The following is a 19,775-nucleotide window of genomic DNA, read 5'->3' on the forward strand; positions in this document are numbered from 1 at the left end:
CCCATAAAATTAGATTCAAATTTTATTTATTAGTTCAATGTATTCTTATTTTCAATTTTATTAATTGTTCTTTTGAATTTCAGGATTTCTATTTTCATACTTATTGGACATTTTTTGTTTTTTTAATTTCTTAATTGAATGCCAAAATCAATGACCTGGTCTTTCTCCCTTTTATTGATTGTATTTAGAGATATAATTTTCTTCTAAGTATCACATTAGCTATAACCCCCAAATTTTGGACTATTTAGTTGATTGTCATTATCTTTATTAAAATTATTGTTTCTGTGATTTGTTCTTTGAACCACTCAGTCACTAGGAGTAGATTAGTTTTCAATTAATTTTAATCTATTCTTCCTTAGTCCTTTATTGAATCTAAATGTTATTATATTATGGTCTAAGAGGACAAATTTACTACTTCGGCTTTTCTGAATTTGCTTGTTGCATTTTTATGTCTTAATACATTATCAGTTTTTTGAAGGTGCCATGTACAGTTGAAAAAAATGTTATATTCCCATTCAGTTTTCTCCAGATGTCTATCATAGCTAACTTCTAATATTCCATTCATTTCCTTAACTTTCGTCTTTTTTTAATTTATGGTTAGATTTGTCTAATTCTGAGAGAAGTCTAGTTCTGAGGTCTCTAACAAGTATAGTTTTGTTTTCTATTTCCTCCTGTAACTCCTTAAATTTTCTCTTTAAAAATTTGGATACTATGCCATTTGGTGGATATGTTTACTACTGACATTACAACCTTGTCTATGGTACCCTAAAAGTAAAATTCTTTTAGTTAACTGTATTTTTGCTTTTGTTTTGTCTGAGACCATGATTGCTACCTGTTTTTTGTTTTTATTTTACTTCATAGGAAACATAATGGATTCCATTCCAGATGTTTAACTTTGTGTGTCTTTCTGCGTCGTGTGTTTCTCATGCTTGAGTTCAGAACTTCAGTGACACTCAAGCCAACTTTTTGGTGCAGAGCTCTTGTAGGTTTAATTTTGACCTGTTGTGGATCACGTGGCTTTTGACTAGGTGTCCTGCAGCCAATGCAGCCATCAGTGATAATTCCCCAGCCATAACGATACCACATACTATTTTTGCAAGTTGACGGGCATTTTCACCAGGGTTATCTTTGCACACTCCTTGAACGCCTAGCATCTGCAAACAGGCCTGCTGTGGTAGCAGGTTGGTTCCTCCACCAACAGTTCCTATCTCTATGGATGGCATAGTACAACTGATATACAGGTCTTCATTTAAGGTTCCTGTTGCTTCCATAAGAGTGATGCAATTAGAGCTGCCCACATTCTGTGCTGCATCCTGACCACAAGCAATGAAGATGGCAGTTACAATATTGGCTGTATGTGCATTATAGCCTCCTATGCTACCAGCCATGGCTGAGCCCACCAAATTCTTGCTTATATTAACTTCAACCAAAGCTTCTGTAGTGGTTTTTAATACTTCTTTGACAACTCTTACTGGAATGATAGCTTCACAAACAACAGATTTTCCTCTTCCTTCTATCCAATTTATAGCAGCAACTTTTTTGTCTGTACAATAGTTACCACTAACAGCTAGAATTTGCATTTCAGGGAAAATTTCATTAAGTTTTGCAAGTGCTTTCTCTGTACCCTTTGAAATCATGTTCATTCCCATGGCATCCCCTGTTTTGGATTAGAAATGGATATAGGCATTGCGACCAGCCAGACTAATGTGCACTTTCTCAAGACATGCAAATCTGCTGGTACTGTCAAATGCTTCCTTTATTAATTGAAAGCCTTCAGGGCTTTCAAGCCAAGTCTTCATCTTTGCAGAGTCACATGCACTGAGAAATCTTACTACAGGTCCTCGGGTCATTCCATCTGCTAGAACACAGCTAGTTGCTCCTCCACCAAGACATATTGCTCTACAACCCCTGCTCTACAACCAACCTGTTGGTACTAGCCACAAGACAGCCTTCAGTGGTGGCCATAGGGACCTGGAATTCTTTGCCATCCAGATAGAGAGGCCCTGCTACTCCAACAGGAACAGGCATGTATCCAATAACATTTGAAAATGCTCCCATCACCAAAGAATAATTATAATCTCTGTATGGATCTTATTGGATTCTGACTTTTAATTCTTCCTTCTGCTTCCATTTTATTAGATTTATCCTATTCACCTTCATAATTATGATTACTAATTAATCATTTCCCTCCAACCTATTTTCCTTTTATATTTTTCTTTCTTTCTTTCTTTTTTTAATTTGTCCCTCTTCTAAAGTATATTTTGCTTCTGATCATTGCCTTTCTTAACCTATTCTCCTCTTCAGTTCCTATTTCCCTATTGGATAAGATGGATTTGTATACCTATTAGAATGTGTATATATAGTTTTCTCTTTTCGTTGAACCAGCTCAGTTGAAAGTGAAATTTAAGCATTTCTTCCCCTCATTTCTTCTCCATTATAAAAACTCTTTCTTGTATCCCTCTTGCATGTATAATAACTTTACCCATTCAGCATCTCCCTCCTTCTTCCAATGAATCTTTTTCTTACATCTTTTTTTTTTAATCAACCCAACATAACCAACTTACACTCATGCCCTTTGTCTTTGTAGAGTTCTTATAACTGCCTTAATAATAATAAAGTTCTTGGGACTTACGTGTAATATCTTCCCAGATAGAAATTTAAACAATTTGAACTTTTTATGTTTCTTATAATTTCTTTTTTTATGTTCTGTTTTCTTTTTATTTTTTAAGGTTTCTCTTGAGTATTACATTTGAATGTCAAATTTGAATGTCAAATTTTCTTTTCATTTCTAGCCTTTTCATCATCCACTTCAGGAAGGCTTGAAAGTCCTTTATTTCATTAAATACCCATTTCCTTCCTGAGAGATTATACACAGTCTTTCTGAGTAGTTTTTCTTTTTTGCAATTCTAGCTCTTTTGCTGTCTGAAATATTATATTTCAAGCTTTCCACTTGCTAAATTTTGTGTGATCCTAACTGTGGCTTCACAGTGTTTGAATGGTCTCTTTCTGGCTACCTGAAATAATTTTTTTTAAACCAGAGGGCTCTGATATTTTATTGTAATATTCTTTGAGGATTTTCATATTGGGATCTCTTTAAGAAGAGATTGAAAACAATTTTTTCAATTTTTGTTTTGTACTATAGTTGTGAGATATTGGGGCAATTTTCCCTTATAATTTCTTGAAATATTATGTCTAGGCTCTTTTCTGATTATGGTTTTCACATAGTTCAATAATTCTTAAATTATCTCTCTTCAATCTATTTTCCAGGCAAATTGTTTTTTAAAGAGATGTTTCAAATTTCAATTGTCTTTTGACTGTATTTCATTGTTTCTTGATATCTCATTAGGTTCCATGTGTCAAATTCTAATTTTTAAGAAATTATTTTCTTCATTGAACTTTTATTCTTTTTTCTATTTGGTCAATTCTAGTTTTTAAGAAGGTATTTTCTTTTTCTTCTTTTTTTTGGAGATAATTGGGATATAGTAACTTGCCCATGGTCACACAGCTAGTAAGTGTTAAGTGTCTGAGGTCTGATTTGAACTCAGATCCTCCTAATTCCAGGGCTGGTGCTCTATCCACTGTGCCATCTAGCTGCCCCAAGGAGTTATTTCCTTTAGTATGATTTTTACCTCTTTTACCAAGCTGTTTTCTTTCACAATTTTCTTTTATTGCTCTATTTTCTTTTCTAAATTTTTTCTCTACTGCTCTTATTTGAGGGCTTTCTCTGTCAGGCTTGTGTCAAATCTCCATTTTGCTTTGAGACTTTGTTTATGGATATTGATTTTCAGATCATCATCTTCTTCTGGGTTTGTATCTTGATCTTCCCTTTCATCATAGCTTTTTGTGGTCTTTTTTCTGTAGTTTTCCATTTATCCAATCTATTTCTTGACTTTGAATTTAGAATTGAGTTCTATTCACCTCTGAGGGGAGATGATGTTATCACTGTACCAAGATTCAGGATTTTTTATCCTGTTATTTTTCATAGCTCTTTCTGAGGGTCTGTAAGTTTCCTCCAACGATGTCTACATTCTGGTCCTTATTGGGGAAAGATCCCGTCCTTTGCTAATGCAAGTTCTTCTTTCCATCCTCAAAGTGTGACCAAAAATTGGATAATAGACAATGGAGTTGCCAAACAGCTCCCTGTCCTATGATCAATGTCAACATGGGGTTCCCCTATAATCTCTTTTCAGTCAATTGTCCAAAATCCTTATAAATTGGGCAAAATATTTCCATGGACATATATCTGGGAAATTAATATAGTCTGATCTCTTTATTTTATTGAGAAACAAATGAGTCAGGAAGAGCCAAGTGAGAATAATCCCTGATTTATAAAGAGGAGATATTTTCCTAAGCATTCATATAGAATGGTTGCAGTTATGTGGATTTCCACCTTCTCTACATAAAGAATATAAATGTTATTTCTTCTCCTCTATTTTCTCTTATCTCTCTCCTGCCTTCTCTTCTCTTTTCTTACCTCATCCTAAATGTTTAATAGTCTATGAGATGTCCACTATACATAATAGATGATGGCCCCTATTAACTATGGTAGAAATGACACAAGATTGCTTTTTCTTCTGACTTTCTCTCTCCATAGCACTTTTTGTTAGTTTTTATCCTTTACTGCCTTTGCTAAACATTTACTAGGCCCCTAATGCATGCAGAACCCCTGTTGATATTTTAGTTTCCTCCATCTATAAAATGAAGCAATCACAGTAGATGAACTTTAAGGTTCTTTACAATTCAAAAATAGCATAATTTTATATCAGATGTTGTGGACCTTTTCAAATTAATTCCATAAATTCATTCTTTCATTTAACAAGTATGTATTGAGCCCTAATTCAAAGTAAGATGCTGTGGTGGGTGCCATAAGGGGTATATGAATAAATGAATATGATTAAATATGGCCCTCACCTGCATTAAAGAAATTTATCTTTTAGTAGTGGTGTTAAGGTTTAGAAAAATAGCTGTGATATTAGATAGTATGTAGTAAAGTTTTTGTATGTATTAGGTACCCTTCCTTATAGCTTGCTACCTAATAGCTGACCAGAGATTTGAGCCCAGATCCTCTTTCCCATGCTCTTTTTAATATACTATATTTAGGGTTTATATACACCAAGATCATCTTAAAAATAATATCCAAATATTAAAATCAAAAAAGGAATATCATGAATGTGATCTATGTCCTAAGTAATGTATTCACAGAAATTCCTAGCCCACCTCCTAATTTCCAGGCTGCTGATTTTTTTTCTGTTAGCCTTAATTAACATGACTTCCTGAAGAGCAGAGGAATACATCCTGAATAAATATATAGCTGTGTAAATTGTTTTGGGAAGTTGTCATTCAGCTTAACAAGTGGGAATTAGGACAGTGGGCTTCTTTCTTTAGTTTGTGGTAATTCACATTAACTGAGAAGAACTTTCATTGCTTAATGGGATGTAACTTCTTCAAGATTCTGTGTACTCTCTAACCCATATGAAGTTTGAATAGTTTCAGGTGGAAGACAGATAGAGCTTCCCCATTATTTGAAATGCCAATGAAAAAAGAAGAAAACTAATGGTTGGGCAGGCTGAGAGGAGGCAGTACCAGCTGGCGACTCAGTAGGGACTCCAACTTCTGCAGCTCAGGGGCCCCAGGAATTCTACTCACCTTGTTCATTTGTGGAATTATTAACAGAACTTTGACATTTAAATAAAGATTGAGATTTCATAGGATTTCCTAAACAGCTAGTTTAGATAATTCTAGACAAAAAGGCTACTATTCTGCACATTCAGCCTCATAATCTATCTATGATAGTATTAGGTAACACATATGGATTATGAATGTGTTCTCTCTTTAAGGCTTTAATAGTACTTGTGTGTATGTACGTGTGTATATAATGTTCTCTTTGCAGATAGGTAGACATGATAATTACACAGAAGATCTTTTGTGGTTTTTTTGCTTACCTCTATTGACTAGTCATGTTCTGAGAATGAGACAACTGAAGGAATAATTTTTGAGCACAGAACTCTCTGACCTTATCAGAGAATAGAAAGGGCTAGTTAATAAAAAATTTTAAACTTAATATAATTACCATGTAAGGAAGACAGACCTGTGGTTTCATTACTGTGGGGAATTTTCAGTGAAGAACTTCATTGTGCTAATGCAGATTAACAAGAATTCTGCAATTTAGAGTCAGAGAGAAGTGTATGGCAGTGAAAACTTGTGTCTACAATCATTATGTCAATATGTGTCAAAGATCATACTTAAAAATCCTGATTCCAGGGCTAGTCTATGCTATCTCATCATATCCATTAGAAACATATTATTAATTTTCAAGGAATTAAAAAGCAATAGCAATGATGATCCTCCACTGAAGTCTTACTCCAAAGCCTCATGACAATATGGTAGTGACCCTGAAATTTTGGGTACTATGCAATAGAATGTAAACTATAGAAGACCTTACTAAGATAGAAAGTCTTCAAGTATGGTAATAGCAATGGATGTTTATCCAAGTTCTGAGAAGCTCATCAGTAAAAGATTGGTCATCAAGTAAAATAAAAATTGGCCACACAATCCATGAAATAAGAACTGACAATATAGTGCACTAAACTTTATTTACATAAGTTATTTCATTTTTTTTTGTATCTTTGTAATAGCCCTAGAAGAAAACACTGTAAGTAGTACTATTTCCATTTTATAGTGGAGAAAAATTTTCAAAGACTTGCATCAGCAAGGAGAAAGGATTCAAATGCAAATTTCTCCTCTTCTCTTTTCTACCCTCTTCAAGTTTTCCATGTCTACTAAGTTATGAAAGAGTTATAATCTGCATCAGTTACATATGTTCTCACATTCACAATCATAAATCATTGAAGTATGGAGATATCAATGCTAAGTTTGTAAAGCTTGCTTCCACCTGCACATATTAAACTCTGTTTATATCCTAGAAGGTTCTTGAGTTTCTAAAGTCAATAAAAATCATTATTTGTTAGCCAGTTCCCTGATAAGCCTTTCCACATCTTGCTTGGCTGGTCTTTGATTAAGAGACATATAGTGCATACCCAAATCCACACTCAATGTTTCAGAATTTATACTCTGGTATTACAGTTTTTCAGAAGCCAGGGTTACCTTTCTATCACAAGGCATCAGCAGTGGCCTATTCAGAATGATAATCTTAATAAATGCATTTGATATTAAAACTAAAATGAGCACATTTTAGTGTTTCTATGATAATTCAAAAGGTACTTCAGAAACTTTCAGGACCTCAAGTTTGCCATTTTATGCCTTGGTTATAACCGCACTATAATTTTAGCAGAAATGCCAGGTAATAAGAGAGTTTCAATAGAAAAGGCACTATCATTTAGCAAAAATTTCAGTTGATAGGGAATCCCAGCTAAGAGAATGCTTAATATGCTAGTTTTTGTGGCAATGGGATTGTAAAATTGGAAAATCTGAAGCAATATTCAAATATATCTCACACGTGTTCAACACAAGACAAGTGATTTCAATCTATATACCATATTGTCTAACTCCAAAGAAAATGTGTCTATGCATGGTTGTCATGGGAAAAGCCTTACATATGGAGTCAAGAGACCTAACTTTAAGTCCTAGGTTTGTTACTTACTGACTCTGATTGTGGGCAAGCTGTGGAATCTCATCAAGCCTATTTCCAATTCTACAAAGTAATTGGTACTGTTAATGTCGTGGCATGGTTGTAATTAAAGAATTCTGCCACTTGTGAAGTAGTAGAATGTGAGTTACCATTACTGAGCAGAGCATTCCTCCTTAATTTCGATTCAAAATGTGGAGGCTTGATGAGCTTATTTCTTTTTTTAAATTAAATTAATGTTTTAATAACGACACCAATCATAAATCCAAACCCACTAAAATAAGTGTGCATACGGGAAGTACAGATTTAGAGCTGGAAATGACATTAGTGGTTTTATAGTTTTATGCTCTCTACTCAACAAGATCTGAGTTTAAATCCAACTTCAGATGTTTATTAGCTATGTGACCTGGACAAGTCACTTAATCTGTGTCTGCCACAGTTTTTTCATCTGTAAAATGGGGGTTCAATTAAATATTTGTCAAGTATCATGCACATAGTAGGTGCTTAATACATTTTTGTTTGAGCAACAAAAAAATTATACAATGATCCATTCTGATGGATATGGTTCTTTTCAAAAGGGAAGTGATTCAAGTCAGTTTCAATGATCTTGTGATGGAGAGAGCCATCTGCACCCAGAGAAAGATCTGTGGGAACTGAATGTGGATCACAAAATAGTATTTTCATTTTTTGTTATTATTGTTGTTTGTTTGCATTTTGTTTTCTTTCTCATTTTTTTTTTCCCTTTATGATCTGATTTGTGACTTTAGGTCAGTCACCTGAATTCTCATCTGCAAAAGGAAAAGGTTTGGAAGAGATTTAGTTTTAAGATCACTTCCCACTCTGACAAGATGTCTTAAATGTAGAACCATGACTAAAGATTGAATAGTAAACAGGAACAAAAACTACAAATAACTTTTCCAGAACCAAAAAATGTTCAATAGTGTCAGATGTTATCTAGTATCAGTGTATCTGGGGAAGGAATCACTAGGATGAAGGCCCCAAGTTTCTTAAGATGAAAGTTGGTAGGCAAAGAAAAGGAGATCGATTTCAAAGAAATTTTTCCAGTCATTATTTTAAAATAAACACACATATATCCTTCAAATAACAACAGTAAACATTTGTTCAGCATCTCCTAAATAAAATATTACTTAACATATAAAAGACCACCTTTTCTGGAGTTTTATTAACTCAGGGGTCACTTGGTAGTTTTTATAATAGATGATTTGATAATTATTTCACCAATAATGGCCCATAGTTATTACTATATCTGCAGCTCAGTCAGAGAGTGTGTAGCAAATATGTTCTCACCAAATTACCCCTGAGGATATTCTCCCATCAAATGAAAGAATATATTTTGTTTGGTGCAGAAATCTCAAGGATACTGCAGAATTGCATACCTAATAAGACTTTGAAAGATCACCTAAATTTGAAGGAATAACCTCTTCATCACAGCCCGCCTCCACTTCTTTCAGGAAGAGCTATGATTATTGGCTATTAACTGAGCCTTTTATGTGAAGAAAATAGGAAACTGAAGACAGGAAGAATCATTATGTAAGCTATGATTTGGCTTCTCAATTAAACCAATATTAAAAAGCAATATAACTCCCCAGTCAGTCACACATCTATAATGGGAGTGGAATGACTGGAATCCCATCCAAAAGACCATGACAAAAAGTTCATTAAGCCAACCCAACTTGTGATGCCCCCAGGAAGCCACTGCACAGCCCAAAAAGAAATGCACAGGGGAATGAGGAAAGGGGCTTTGAAATTTGCTTTGCTGGGTGCTAAGTAGAATTTATTCTTTGTCCCCAGGGAATAAATATTATTATCCTAAAATCTAATCTGCCAGAACAGCTAAATCAGCCCTACCCCAATGGCTAAAGCTTCAAGTGACTGCCCACAAGGACAGAGCTTCAGCTTCGGAATTACTTCTAACACCTGCTTTCTCAGTGAGCAAGTGCTGGAAGAACAAAGCAGGAACTCAGCCTCCAGGGCCACTTGAAAGAAGTGCCTAGAGGAGGTAGTGGGGTAGAAAGGTCACCCTTGGGAGGCGAGGAGGGAGGAGCAATCATCTGTGAATTCCTACATCTGCCTTCCATTCAGAAGGGCAAACTCACTCAAATCCTTTTTAGTTTCAAGGGGCATCTTGACATTTTCTAAGGGCACAAGATTTCTACTTAATGAGAGATGCAGGGAGTACTAAGGCCCCACACTCAGTGCTTATGAAGAGGCAATGCTAGAAATAAGACTGCCTCCAGGATGTACAGAGTAAAAATGAACCATCTAAATGGAGCATCCTTTTGCTGGAGGCAGGAGATATAGTTGTGATAGATATAAAGAGTCCCAGAATCTCCCCCACTCTCCTTCAGTAGAAGGCAAGACCCTTGAGAGCAGGGGATTTTACCTGTCTTTGCTTTTTTTTCTTGCTCTTTTCCTTTGCAATTCCCTCAATTCAATTGCCTTGGATATATTTTAATCAGACATTATGGCATAAGAAGGTCCTGGTGATCAATTCCTTCTACCAATGCAGGTCAGCACATTCTCTGCAATAACTGAGGCCTGAGTGGTTAAGTGTCTTGTCCAAAGTCTAACAATACTTGAACCCATGTCCTCCTGTCTCCAAAGAAAGTTCTCTATACAATTTTTCTCATTGCCTTAAATACCACAAATAATAAGCTCAATCAATGTTTATCCAATTGCACTGAAAGATATCTTCCACTCCCCACTCCAGTCTACCAGAAATTACTCTCATTAGATCTGTGAGAAATACTGAAAAGTATTTTCATTGCAAGCAAGTGTAGGATAGTGGGTACCACTGACCAATAGGTTTTCAGAATGTGAGAGGTTAAGAAAGGTTAAGATTCCCTAGAACATCTCAGAAGTTTTGAGCAAATAAGGAATTAGCAAACTAAGAAGGCACAGGTGGATTTGGCCAATCAGAAAGACTCTTGTGGTTTTGAGAAAACCAGAAACCTAAGATAATAGCTGATTCAACCCAAACTACTTAGGGTCAAAGACTTGACTTAACCAAATTAGTTTTCCACCATTTTTGAACATGGATGTATGATAAGGGGGGGAGAGAGTAACATATTTATACATATTTAGGAGGAAATATAGAGTGGGTGTATCAGAAAGATTATATAACCCAGAAGAAAATAAACCAATCTGTTCTCTGAAGGGAGAGACTGTGCTATGCTGGCAAATATAAGGCTTTTCTCCCTTCTATTGCTCAGTGCTCCCTCTTCCCAAAGAGAAGTGAGCCCGCTTCTGGCCAGAAATGTTAAGATGATTCCATAAAATTCTTCTTATAAATTTTCCTCAATATCTGATTTTCAGTGTCGAATGTATTTCCAACAGAAATTTAAAACTCCTTTAAAATAAGGCACCTGAAGGTTCTCTTAAGGCACAAATGCCCACATAGAAGCTGAAGCTGTGAATCTCCAGCTTACATGTTCTGAGCTGTAGTAGGTCTAAAGCTGATTAAGTGTCCATATTAAGTGCAGAATCAAAAAAATGGGAGGAATGGGGAAGGCAAGAATGAAGTTGTTTAAGGAGGAAAAAAAGAGTCCTGGTCAGAAACAGAGAAGGTCTAAGCCTTTGTGATCATTGGTGAGATGGGACCCTTTAGTTGCCCTTTCAAAGCTGAACATGACAGCAAAGAGACCCAATCTTTGACGAATTAAAATAAATAACCAAAATACAAATTTTCTCTGTATCAATAAATGTAATCAAGGGCTCGTGCCCTTTTGCCTAAGATGTTCCTCATTGGTAAAGATTGATTACTAGATGTTCAGTACTTGCTCAAGAGACAGAGTTGGCAAGCGTTTAGCAGAACAAAAATATTCCAGCTCTGAAAAAGAATACATGTGGTTCCAGATTCTCTTCAGAGAGAAGTCTCTTAGGGGAAAGAAAGCCACTGGAAAGAAGCCAAGATGTAAAGGAGTTGGTATCTCATTTATGCCTCTTTCCCCAGTTTAATGCTCAAACATGAGGGCTTTTCAGGAATTCCCTTTGAATGAGATCAACACTTTCTCTATTGGTGGAGCTAAGACACCTTACTGCCAGAGGAAGACTCATTTACTCTGTATATTGCCGGAACAGTCTTATCTATATAATTTCTCTGTTCAATCTTGGCTTAGATACATGGGTTCATTGATTTATTTTCTTGTGTAATTGGCATGTAATAGGAAGGGATATTCATAAAGAGGCATCTGACAGCAGATAGAGCACTAAGTCTAGAGTCAGGAAAACGAGTTCAAATCCAGTCTCAAACACTTGTTGGCTGTGTGACCTTGGGCAAGTAATAACCTCTGTTTGCCTCAGTTTCTTCATCTGTAAATAGGAATAATAATAGCACCTACTTCCCAGGGTTGCTTTGAGGATCAAAGGAAATAATAATTGTAAAGGATTTAGCAGACTGCCTGGAACATAGTAATTACTATATAGATGTTAGCTATTTCTTACTACTACTACCACTACTACTATTACCACTACCACTACTACTACCACTACCACTACTACTACTACCACTATTACTACTACTACTACTACCACTACTACTACTACTACTACTACCATTATCACTACTACTACTACTACCACTACCACTATTACTACTACTACCACTACCACTACTACTACTACCACTATTACTACTACTACTACCACTACCACTACTACACTACCACTAGCACTACTACTACTACCACTAGCACTACTACTACTACCACTACCACTACTACTATCACTACCACTACTACTACTACCATTAGCACTACTACTACTACCACTACCACTACTACTATCACTACCACTACTACTATTACCACTACTACTACCACTACTATTACTACCACTACCACTACTACTACTACTACCACTACCACTACCACTACCACTACCACTACTACTACTTTTACTACTACTACTACTACTACTACTACTACTACTAAAGAGACATGGAAAGGTCAGAACTATATATAAGAATACTAAAGCCAGGAGTCTTTCTTGAATGTCCCAAACTGCCAATTGCTTACTTAGGGGATACTAGAGGATAAAGATAACGAGGCTTCAGGAGGTCTTTTTCTCACACTGCTTACTCTTGTCTAGATCCTACTAGGATTTCTTTTGTCCTAATGTTCAATTTGTAGAACAGATGTGGTAGAGCAGAGAGTCAACAACTACAGTTCTGTCACTAAAATGGAGAACCACTCTTTCTTACTATCTTCAAAACAACTGTTTTCTTCGAATCTGCAAGATGTGATATCTGACTTGCCACTGTATTATAAAAATGCAAGGGCCTTGAGAATTGCCCTGTATCTTAATACAAAAGACCACTGGATCTTAATGTTTGCCCTATAAACTAAATTGTTCTATTGTGTCCCTCTATTAAAATTTCAAGAGTTCCTTTAAATGTCTCAATTTCCTTTTTGTGTCTCTAGGATTTAGCCTAATTCTTTGTGATCTCATTTGGAGTTTTCTTGGCAAAGATACTGCCTACAATGGCTTGCCATTTTCTTCTTGTGCTCATTTTACAGATGAGGAAACTGAGGTTACATGACTTGTCCAAGGTCACACAGCTAGTTTCTGATGATGAATTTTTCCACCTCCGATTTTGGCACTCTATCCACTGTACCACCTAACTGCTATCTTTGGCATAAATACTTTTTTCTTCATTCATCCATTTATTCATATAAAACAAAATTTTCATCAGTGTTATCATCACATAATATGTCTTCCAGTTATAATATGATATGATTCTTTGAAGTACTATTATCTTCTTAGTTCTATTAGTATGTTTACAAATTTCAGATAAAGAGATGCTGGATCCAAAGTTAAAATGTCAGCATAAATATACAAAGGAAAAGGGTGTCTATTTCTTCCAGGACTACCAAGCTTCCACAGAAAGTATTTAGAGTGTAAATCATTATTGATTAGAATGTTAACTGTGTCACAGAACACATTTGATGTCCTGACTCAATAAAATCAACTCTAAGGTGGCAATGTGAAATGTCTTAGATAATCCCTGTTCCCACATAAATACCCCAGCAAAGATCTAAAAGGACACTAAATAAGAAAACCAAAGTAAAATAGCAGTAAATTCCTCATTCATTTTAGAACTGTAGAAAATAACAGACTTGTTTGTGGGGTGCTTGCTTAGGGAATGAATGACTCTGGGGAGATAGAAGCTAATACAAACTCTGGTAAAGAGAACTTGAAGTCAACAGAATTGCAGTTCTGCCATATCAGAACATCAGTGGAGGATAGAAACAGCCCCACATAGGTCACTGAACAAGAATCCAGGGCTCAGGAAATTCTAAACAACCTAACGAAATACCTCTATCAGCATCATAGCAGGAGACAGGAGCAGCATAGCACCTAGGTAGCCTATATAGCAGATGCTCGCTCTGAGTCCTGAAACCAGCACTTTCCTTAGATTCACAACAAAAAACAAGGTCACCTCATTTTCTGGGCAGCCCACATAACAGGAGGTCCTGCAAAAGACCTGAAATCAGTAAGAGCTCCTATGTACAATTGGGCCTTATTAGGGCTATAACAGAGAATGGAGCAAATTTTCCATTTGGAGTTTATAAAGAAAAAGAGATAGTGATGGAGCCTATCTTAGCACTTGCATTGGGTCACCTGGAGACCAGAGGCAGACGCCAGAGTTTGTGACTAGTTGAACCAGAGTTCAATTCTTTATGACTCTATTTGAGAATCTCTTGGCAAGGATATTGGACTGGTTTGCCATTTCTTTCTCTAGTTCATTTTATGGGTAAGTAAACTGAGGCAAACCGGGTTAAATGACTTATGACTTACCCAGAGTCATACAGCTAGTAATTATCTGAGGCTAGATTTGAAGATTTTGAGTCAGGTCTTCCTGACTCCAGACCCAGGATTCTATCTACCACTTCACCTACCTGCCCTAAAAAAAAGTGTAACTGGAAAGAGGAAAAAGGTGAAAATGTAAGTATTAAGACTGAGCTTGTTCCTAAAGAAAAAAAAAGTTAAAAGGCAAGCAAAATTTATCTCATTTGAGCCTAACAACAAACCTCTCTGGTCCCTGTGCCAGAAATTTGCAGATCCCAAAGGATTCAGGTTTACTTTAGGGAAGTTTTTATGTCTCTGGCTTGTCCTCATTTTTTCCTCCACCCTGAAATGACTACCTGACACTACCAGATATGCTGATGTACCAAGTACAAATGCTTGTACATATTTAACTCACAAAATTAAAGAATGAGTTGAATGCATACATTTCTGGAATGCTTTTTCCCCCCTTCACTTTTTTATTCTTTATTTCAAAGAATGGTTCTCTGTGTAGGAGAAAAGGAAGAATATCTTTGGAGATGATCATGTGAAAACTGATAATTATTATTATAACTATCATTTACCTATCACTTTAATAGTTTGCAATACACTTTGCAAATTTTATCTTATTTTATCTTCATAACAATTCTGGGAGGTATTTATCCCATTTTACAGATGAAGACATTGAAGCAGGAAGGGGGTAAGTGACTTTTGCTAGGGTCAACATTGGATACTCACAAATGTCCAATACCAGATTTCAATTCAAATCATCACTCCTGGCCCAGCAAAGATCATTCACATGGAAAAAATAAAGCAAATAAAGAATGCTTATTGCCCAGATTTAAAAATATACAGCCCATTAGTTCAGCCCTTCTGCATATATATTGTTTTTCAAAGAACCACAAAATTTGAGAGTTGGAAGGAGCTTAGTGGCCATCTAGTTCAACTCATAGATATCTTAGAATATTATAAAGAGACAATTTGTTTGCCTATTCTCAGGTAGGGAGAAGTTTCCTAATAAGCTTTCTGATGTCTAGATATTCAAACACAAATGAGGATTCAAAGTTTTAGCAGAGAACAAGCTACTAATCCTTTCCTCATTCCTGATTATTCCAATACTAGTTTAGTAATCTTTGACAATTCTCATAACTTTTCTCTGTTTCAATTTCTTACTGGAATACCATCAATTTCATGAGTAGTCACTCTTACAGGACAAACCCTTTGCCACTTCCCAACCCTATGTGGGACTAGGGAAATTCAAGGGTTATTTGAAAAATCCTACTCAGAAAAATCTTTGGGATTTTATTTCCTTTCTTTTTTGGCCCATGAACAAATATAGAATACTTAGTTAGGCAAGAGAAATCCCTTCCTGAAGGGAAATAGATGGCTATATTCTATCTTAGCTAAGTGAGGCAATAGATAGAGAACTGCAAGACATCATCCTGAGTTCAAATCTAGTCTCAGACAGTAGCTGTATGACCCTAAGAAAGTTACTTAACCCTGTTTGCCTCAGTTTCCTCCTTTGTAAAATGAACTGGACAAGGAAATTGCCCAAATGAGGTCATGATGAGCCAGATAGGACTGAACAACAACCACCAACAATCACAAAGGAAAAAAAAAAAACAAAACTTTTATAGATAATTGAGTCTTCCTCTAAAGATGGAAAGTATTTGGATTCTTGCTCCCTGAACAAATTTGGTGATACCAAGGTCAGCAACAGAAGTAACAGATGGGAATAGTCTGAAAGAGATCAAGGCCTTAATTTCACTCCAGCTGTTGAGCAGAGAGAACTGTGCCTCCTGACAAATTTTAAACACCCTAGAGACATTGTTCTCTGTGGTAGGTGAGGATAAAATTCAGCACAGACTAAATTTTGTACCTATAGCTACTCATCAACTCTTACTTGGGCTACTCCAATAGCACCCTAATTGGTCTCTTTGTATTATCTTTCTTTTCCAACCTTTCTTCTATACAATTGTCAAAATAATATTCCTAAAGTACATGTCATTCTTCCATTCAAGAAAATTCTGTGGTTCTCTATACCTTTAGATTAAAACACAAATTCTTATTTGGCATTTAAAGTCCTTCATAGTCTGGCCAAGCTACCTTTCCGGGCTGATTACACAAACCCCTCCGCACACATTCTACGCTAGTCAAATTGGCCTATTTGTACATGGTTTGCCAATTCTCAACTCCATGCTTTTGCACAGACTACTTCCAATTCCTGGAATATTTTTCATCCTCCACCTCTTGATATCTCTAGTTTGATTTAAAGCTTGGCTAAGGTGCTAGACCTCCATCAAGAGTTCTTTCCTGATGCTCCTACTTGTTAATGCCTCCCCCAAAAAAATTCATTGTGAATTTATATTATGTTTCATATAAGCTTTAGTAGCTTAAAATTTCGCTAAGACCTTTGAGACATCCTATATGTGTCCTATATGAATTTAACTATGACCATATTGCATCTCACTGATAGAATGGAAATGATATATAGACAAGAACTATCCAGCTTGTTTATTTTATCCCCAATGCCTCTCATAATCCCTGGCACATAATAGACCATGAAAAATCCTACCCAGAAAAATCTTTGGGATTTTATTTCCTTTTTTTTCTTGGCCCAGGAACAAGTAAAGAATACTCAATTAGGCAAGAGAAATTCCTTCCTGATAGAATACTCTTATCTTAGCTAGGTGAGACAATGGGTAGGCACTGGGCTTGGAATCAGGAAGACTTATCTTCCTGAGTTCTCATTGGTTGATTAAATAATTTATGGCACAATACCTGACCCTGAGGGCTACAAAAGTGTTTATGAAAAGAAGACCAAAGAACGATGCTTTTATTTTTTCTTTGATAGTTATTTTATTTTTCCAAATACATTTGTGTAACTTTCACCTTTCATTTTTGTAAAACTTTATATTCCAAATTTTTCTCCTTCCCTCCTCAAGATTACAATCTTATGAAAGTTAAATATGTGCAGTTCTTTTTTAAAATATTTTCATATTTGTCATGCTATGCAAGAAAAATCTTATCAAAAGGATAAAACAATGAGAGAAAAAATAAATAACCCAAAAAAAGATGAAAATACTGTGTTTTGACGCACATTCAGTCTCCATAGTTCTCTATCTGGATGTGGATGGCATTTTCCATCCCATATCTATTGGAATTGTCTTAAATAATCACATTATTAAGAAGAGCCAAATCCATCACAGGTAATCATCATATAATCTTGTTGTTACTATGTACAATGTTCTATTGGTTCTCACTTCACTCAGCATCAATTCATGTAAGCCTTTCCAGGCTTTTCTGATATCAGCCAGTTTGTCATTTCTTATAGAACAATATTCCATTAGATTCATATATTGTAAATTACTTAGTAATTCCCCAACTGATGGGCAGTTCCTTGCCACTATAAAAAGGACCACTACAAACATTTTTGCACACATGGGTCCCTTTCCCTCTTTTGAGCTCTCTTTGGAATATAAGCCCAGTAGTGACACTGCTGGATCAAAGGGCATGCACAGTTTTAGGAGAACAATACTTTTAAAAAGCTGTGTGGCTTTGTAGAAAAATCCATGATGGCAAGCAAAGCCTAACTTTAAAATTACATGCAAAGAGTTCTAGAAGAAGAATCTTGTTGGGAGTGCTTCCTAAAAGACATGAGGATGCTATGCAGTCCCTTGGAGAAAGGGATGTTTATACATTTAGGGCAAGAATGGACCTTCATGCCCACTTAGTGCAATCCCTTCATTTTACAGATGAGTAAACTACCCATTTGGAGAGTTTCTTTTTTGGAGAACTCTTTCATTTTTTTTCTCCATAAAACTTTCTTTAATTTTGTGAGGTCAGGGTTTAAAAGTATCAGGTAGCTATTTCCCCACATTTTGGAGGAAAAGACAATACCAAACCAGAGACATGAGAAATTCCCTAAAGTAAACCTGGGGCTTTTGGGATTTGAAGGCTTTTGACACAGGGATCACAGTGTTTATTGTTAGTCTCAAATGAAATAATTTTGCAAAAGTCCTTTTAAAAGCATGAATCATTATAGGATGGCAAAGATATTACTACGACTTTTCCCATCTAGCAAATATAGGTTATGATGCTCTTTTCCCATTTACTCAGGGACTTTAAATGGACTAAGCCATTGAGCCAAGGTAGAAGCCACTCCTCGGAGTGCTGGACAGAGCCAAGGCAGGGCTTTCAGGTCATAAAGGTAGCACTTAGCAATGTTCTGGAACAGTCATTTACCAAATGGGGTCCCAGCGTCTCTGAAGTGCTCTAAATCCTTAGAAGAAAGGCTCTATGTGGTGTTATTCCAAAGGCATCAGACCAAAGCTGATTTCTAGTTTAGGGTCAAATCTTTAAAGGGCTCTTATCGGATCCACATTACTTCACAGGTAATTTGGCCCCCAAGTTGCTTGTTATGAAAGCCATTTCCCTCTTAAATACACAAAACAAGCCGGATATAATAACTGTGCTTCCCATTTCATAATTTCAGATATAAAATTACATATATGAATAGGTAGGCTACCCTTTAAAAATTTAGCCCTAGGGATTTACGGAAATTAATTAATTGGATTTTTTTTTAGGCCTATCTAGAGCAATAATGGTGAAAATAACCAACGTGAAAAAAAGAGATTATGACTTTTTAAAGCCCAGGCTGCAACTCTTTTGAGGACAGTTATAGCACAGCACATACTAGACCCTTAATAAAAGTTTATTGAATGAATATAAAGTGAATTAATTCACAAAGTCCCAAAACTTCTACCAGCTACAAAACCCTGACTATCTGTCCTTGGGCCATAAGTTAGAGAGACAAAAATGCTCACCATTATATAATCACTGGAAGGTCAAGACTCAGCAGCCCTCTCTCCTCAAGTGGAAATCATGAGCACTTAGAAATTGTCACCACTTAGGAAAATCACAAGTAGGCACTTCCACCCACTCTGCCAGTACATCAAGCCAGCCTTCACCCTAGAAACCCCAACCATAGAAGAACTAGTCAGCTACCAGCAGTAAGCTAATGACTCATTTACAAGTCCTATTTCAGGCAATCCTCAGTCTTTCCACATCTAAGACATACCAGCCTAAAGTTTTCCCCATTATATGTATTCTCTCTTTCCACTTGCCCCTTACCTTCAGCCTTCTGATTACCCCCAAGAAAAGCAAATTTCCAGGCAACAAAGCAGGAATGACACATCCCTAATATCTGCATAAGAATTTCTAATCATCTCTGACAAATCAATAGGAACATTCATATTATTTGATCAAAGATTTTAGACAGCACTGAGTCAGGCAGCTTTCTATCAACATAAACTAAAATCATGCTGTTTGCTATTCAGATTTCCTAGGGGAAAAAAGTTCACAAGTGCACTCAATCTCTGTC

General features: G+C 36.0%; 1 protein-coding gene across 1 annotated transcript; it reads right to left on the reverse strand.

Annotated features, from left to right (window-relative positions):
* Nucleotides 1-436: 436 nt before the first annotated feature.
* On the reverse strand, nt 437-19,589 carry LOC127546735 (3-hydroxy-3-methylglutaryl-coenzyme A reductase-like). The gene is given in 3 exon segments (XM_051973702.1): nt 437-1,910; nt 1,912-2,090; nt 19,526-19,589. Coding segments are annotated over 3 exon segments (1,200 nt in total). The 3' UTR covers nt 437-953.
* Between the last annotated feature and the right edge of the window lie 186 nt (nt 19,590-19,775).

This window comes from Antechinus flavipes, chromosome 2 (genome assembly GCF_016432865.1).
Source record: "Antechinus flavipes isolate AdamAnt ecotype Samford, QLD, Australia chromosome 2, AdamAnt_v2, whole genome shotgun sequence".
NCBI classification, from domain to species: Eukaryota; Metazoa; Chordata; class Mammalia; order Dasyuromorphia; family Dasyuridae; genus Antechinus; species Antechinus flavipes.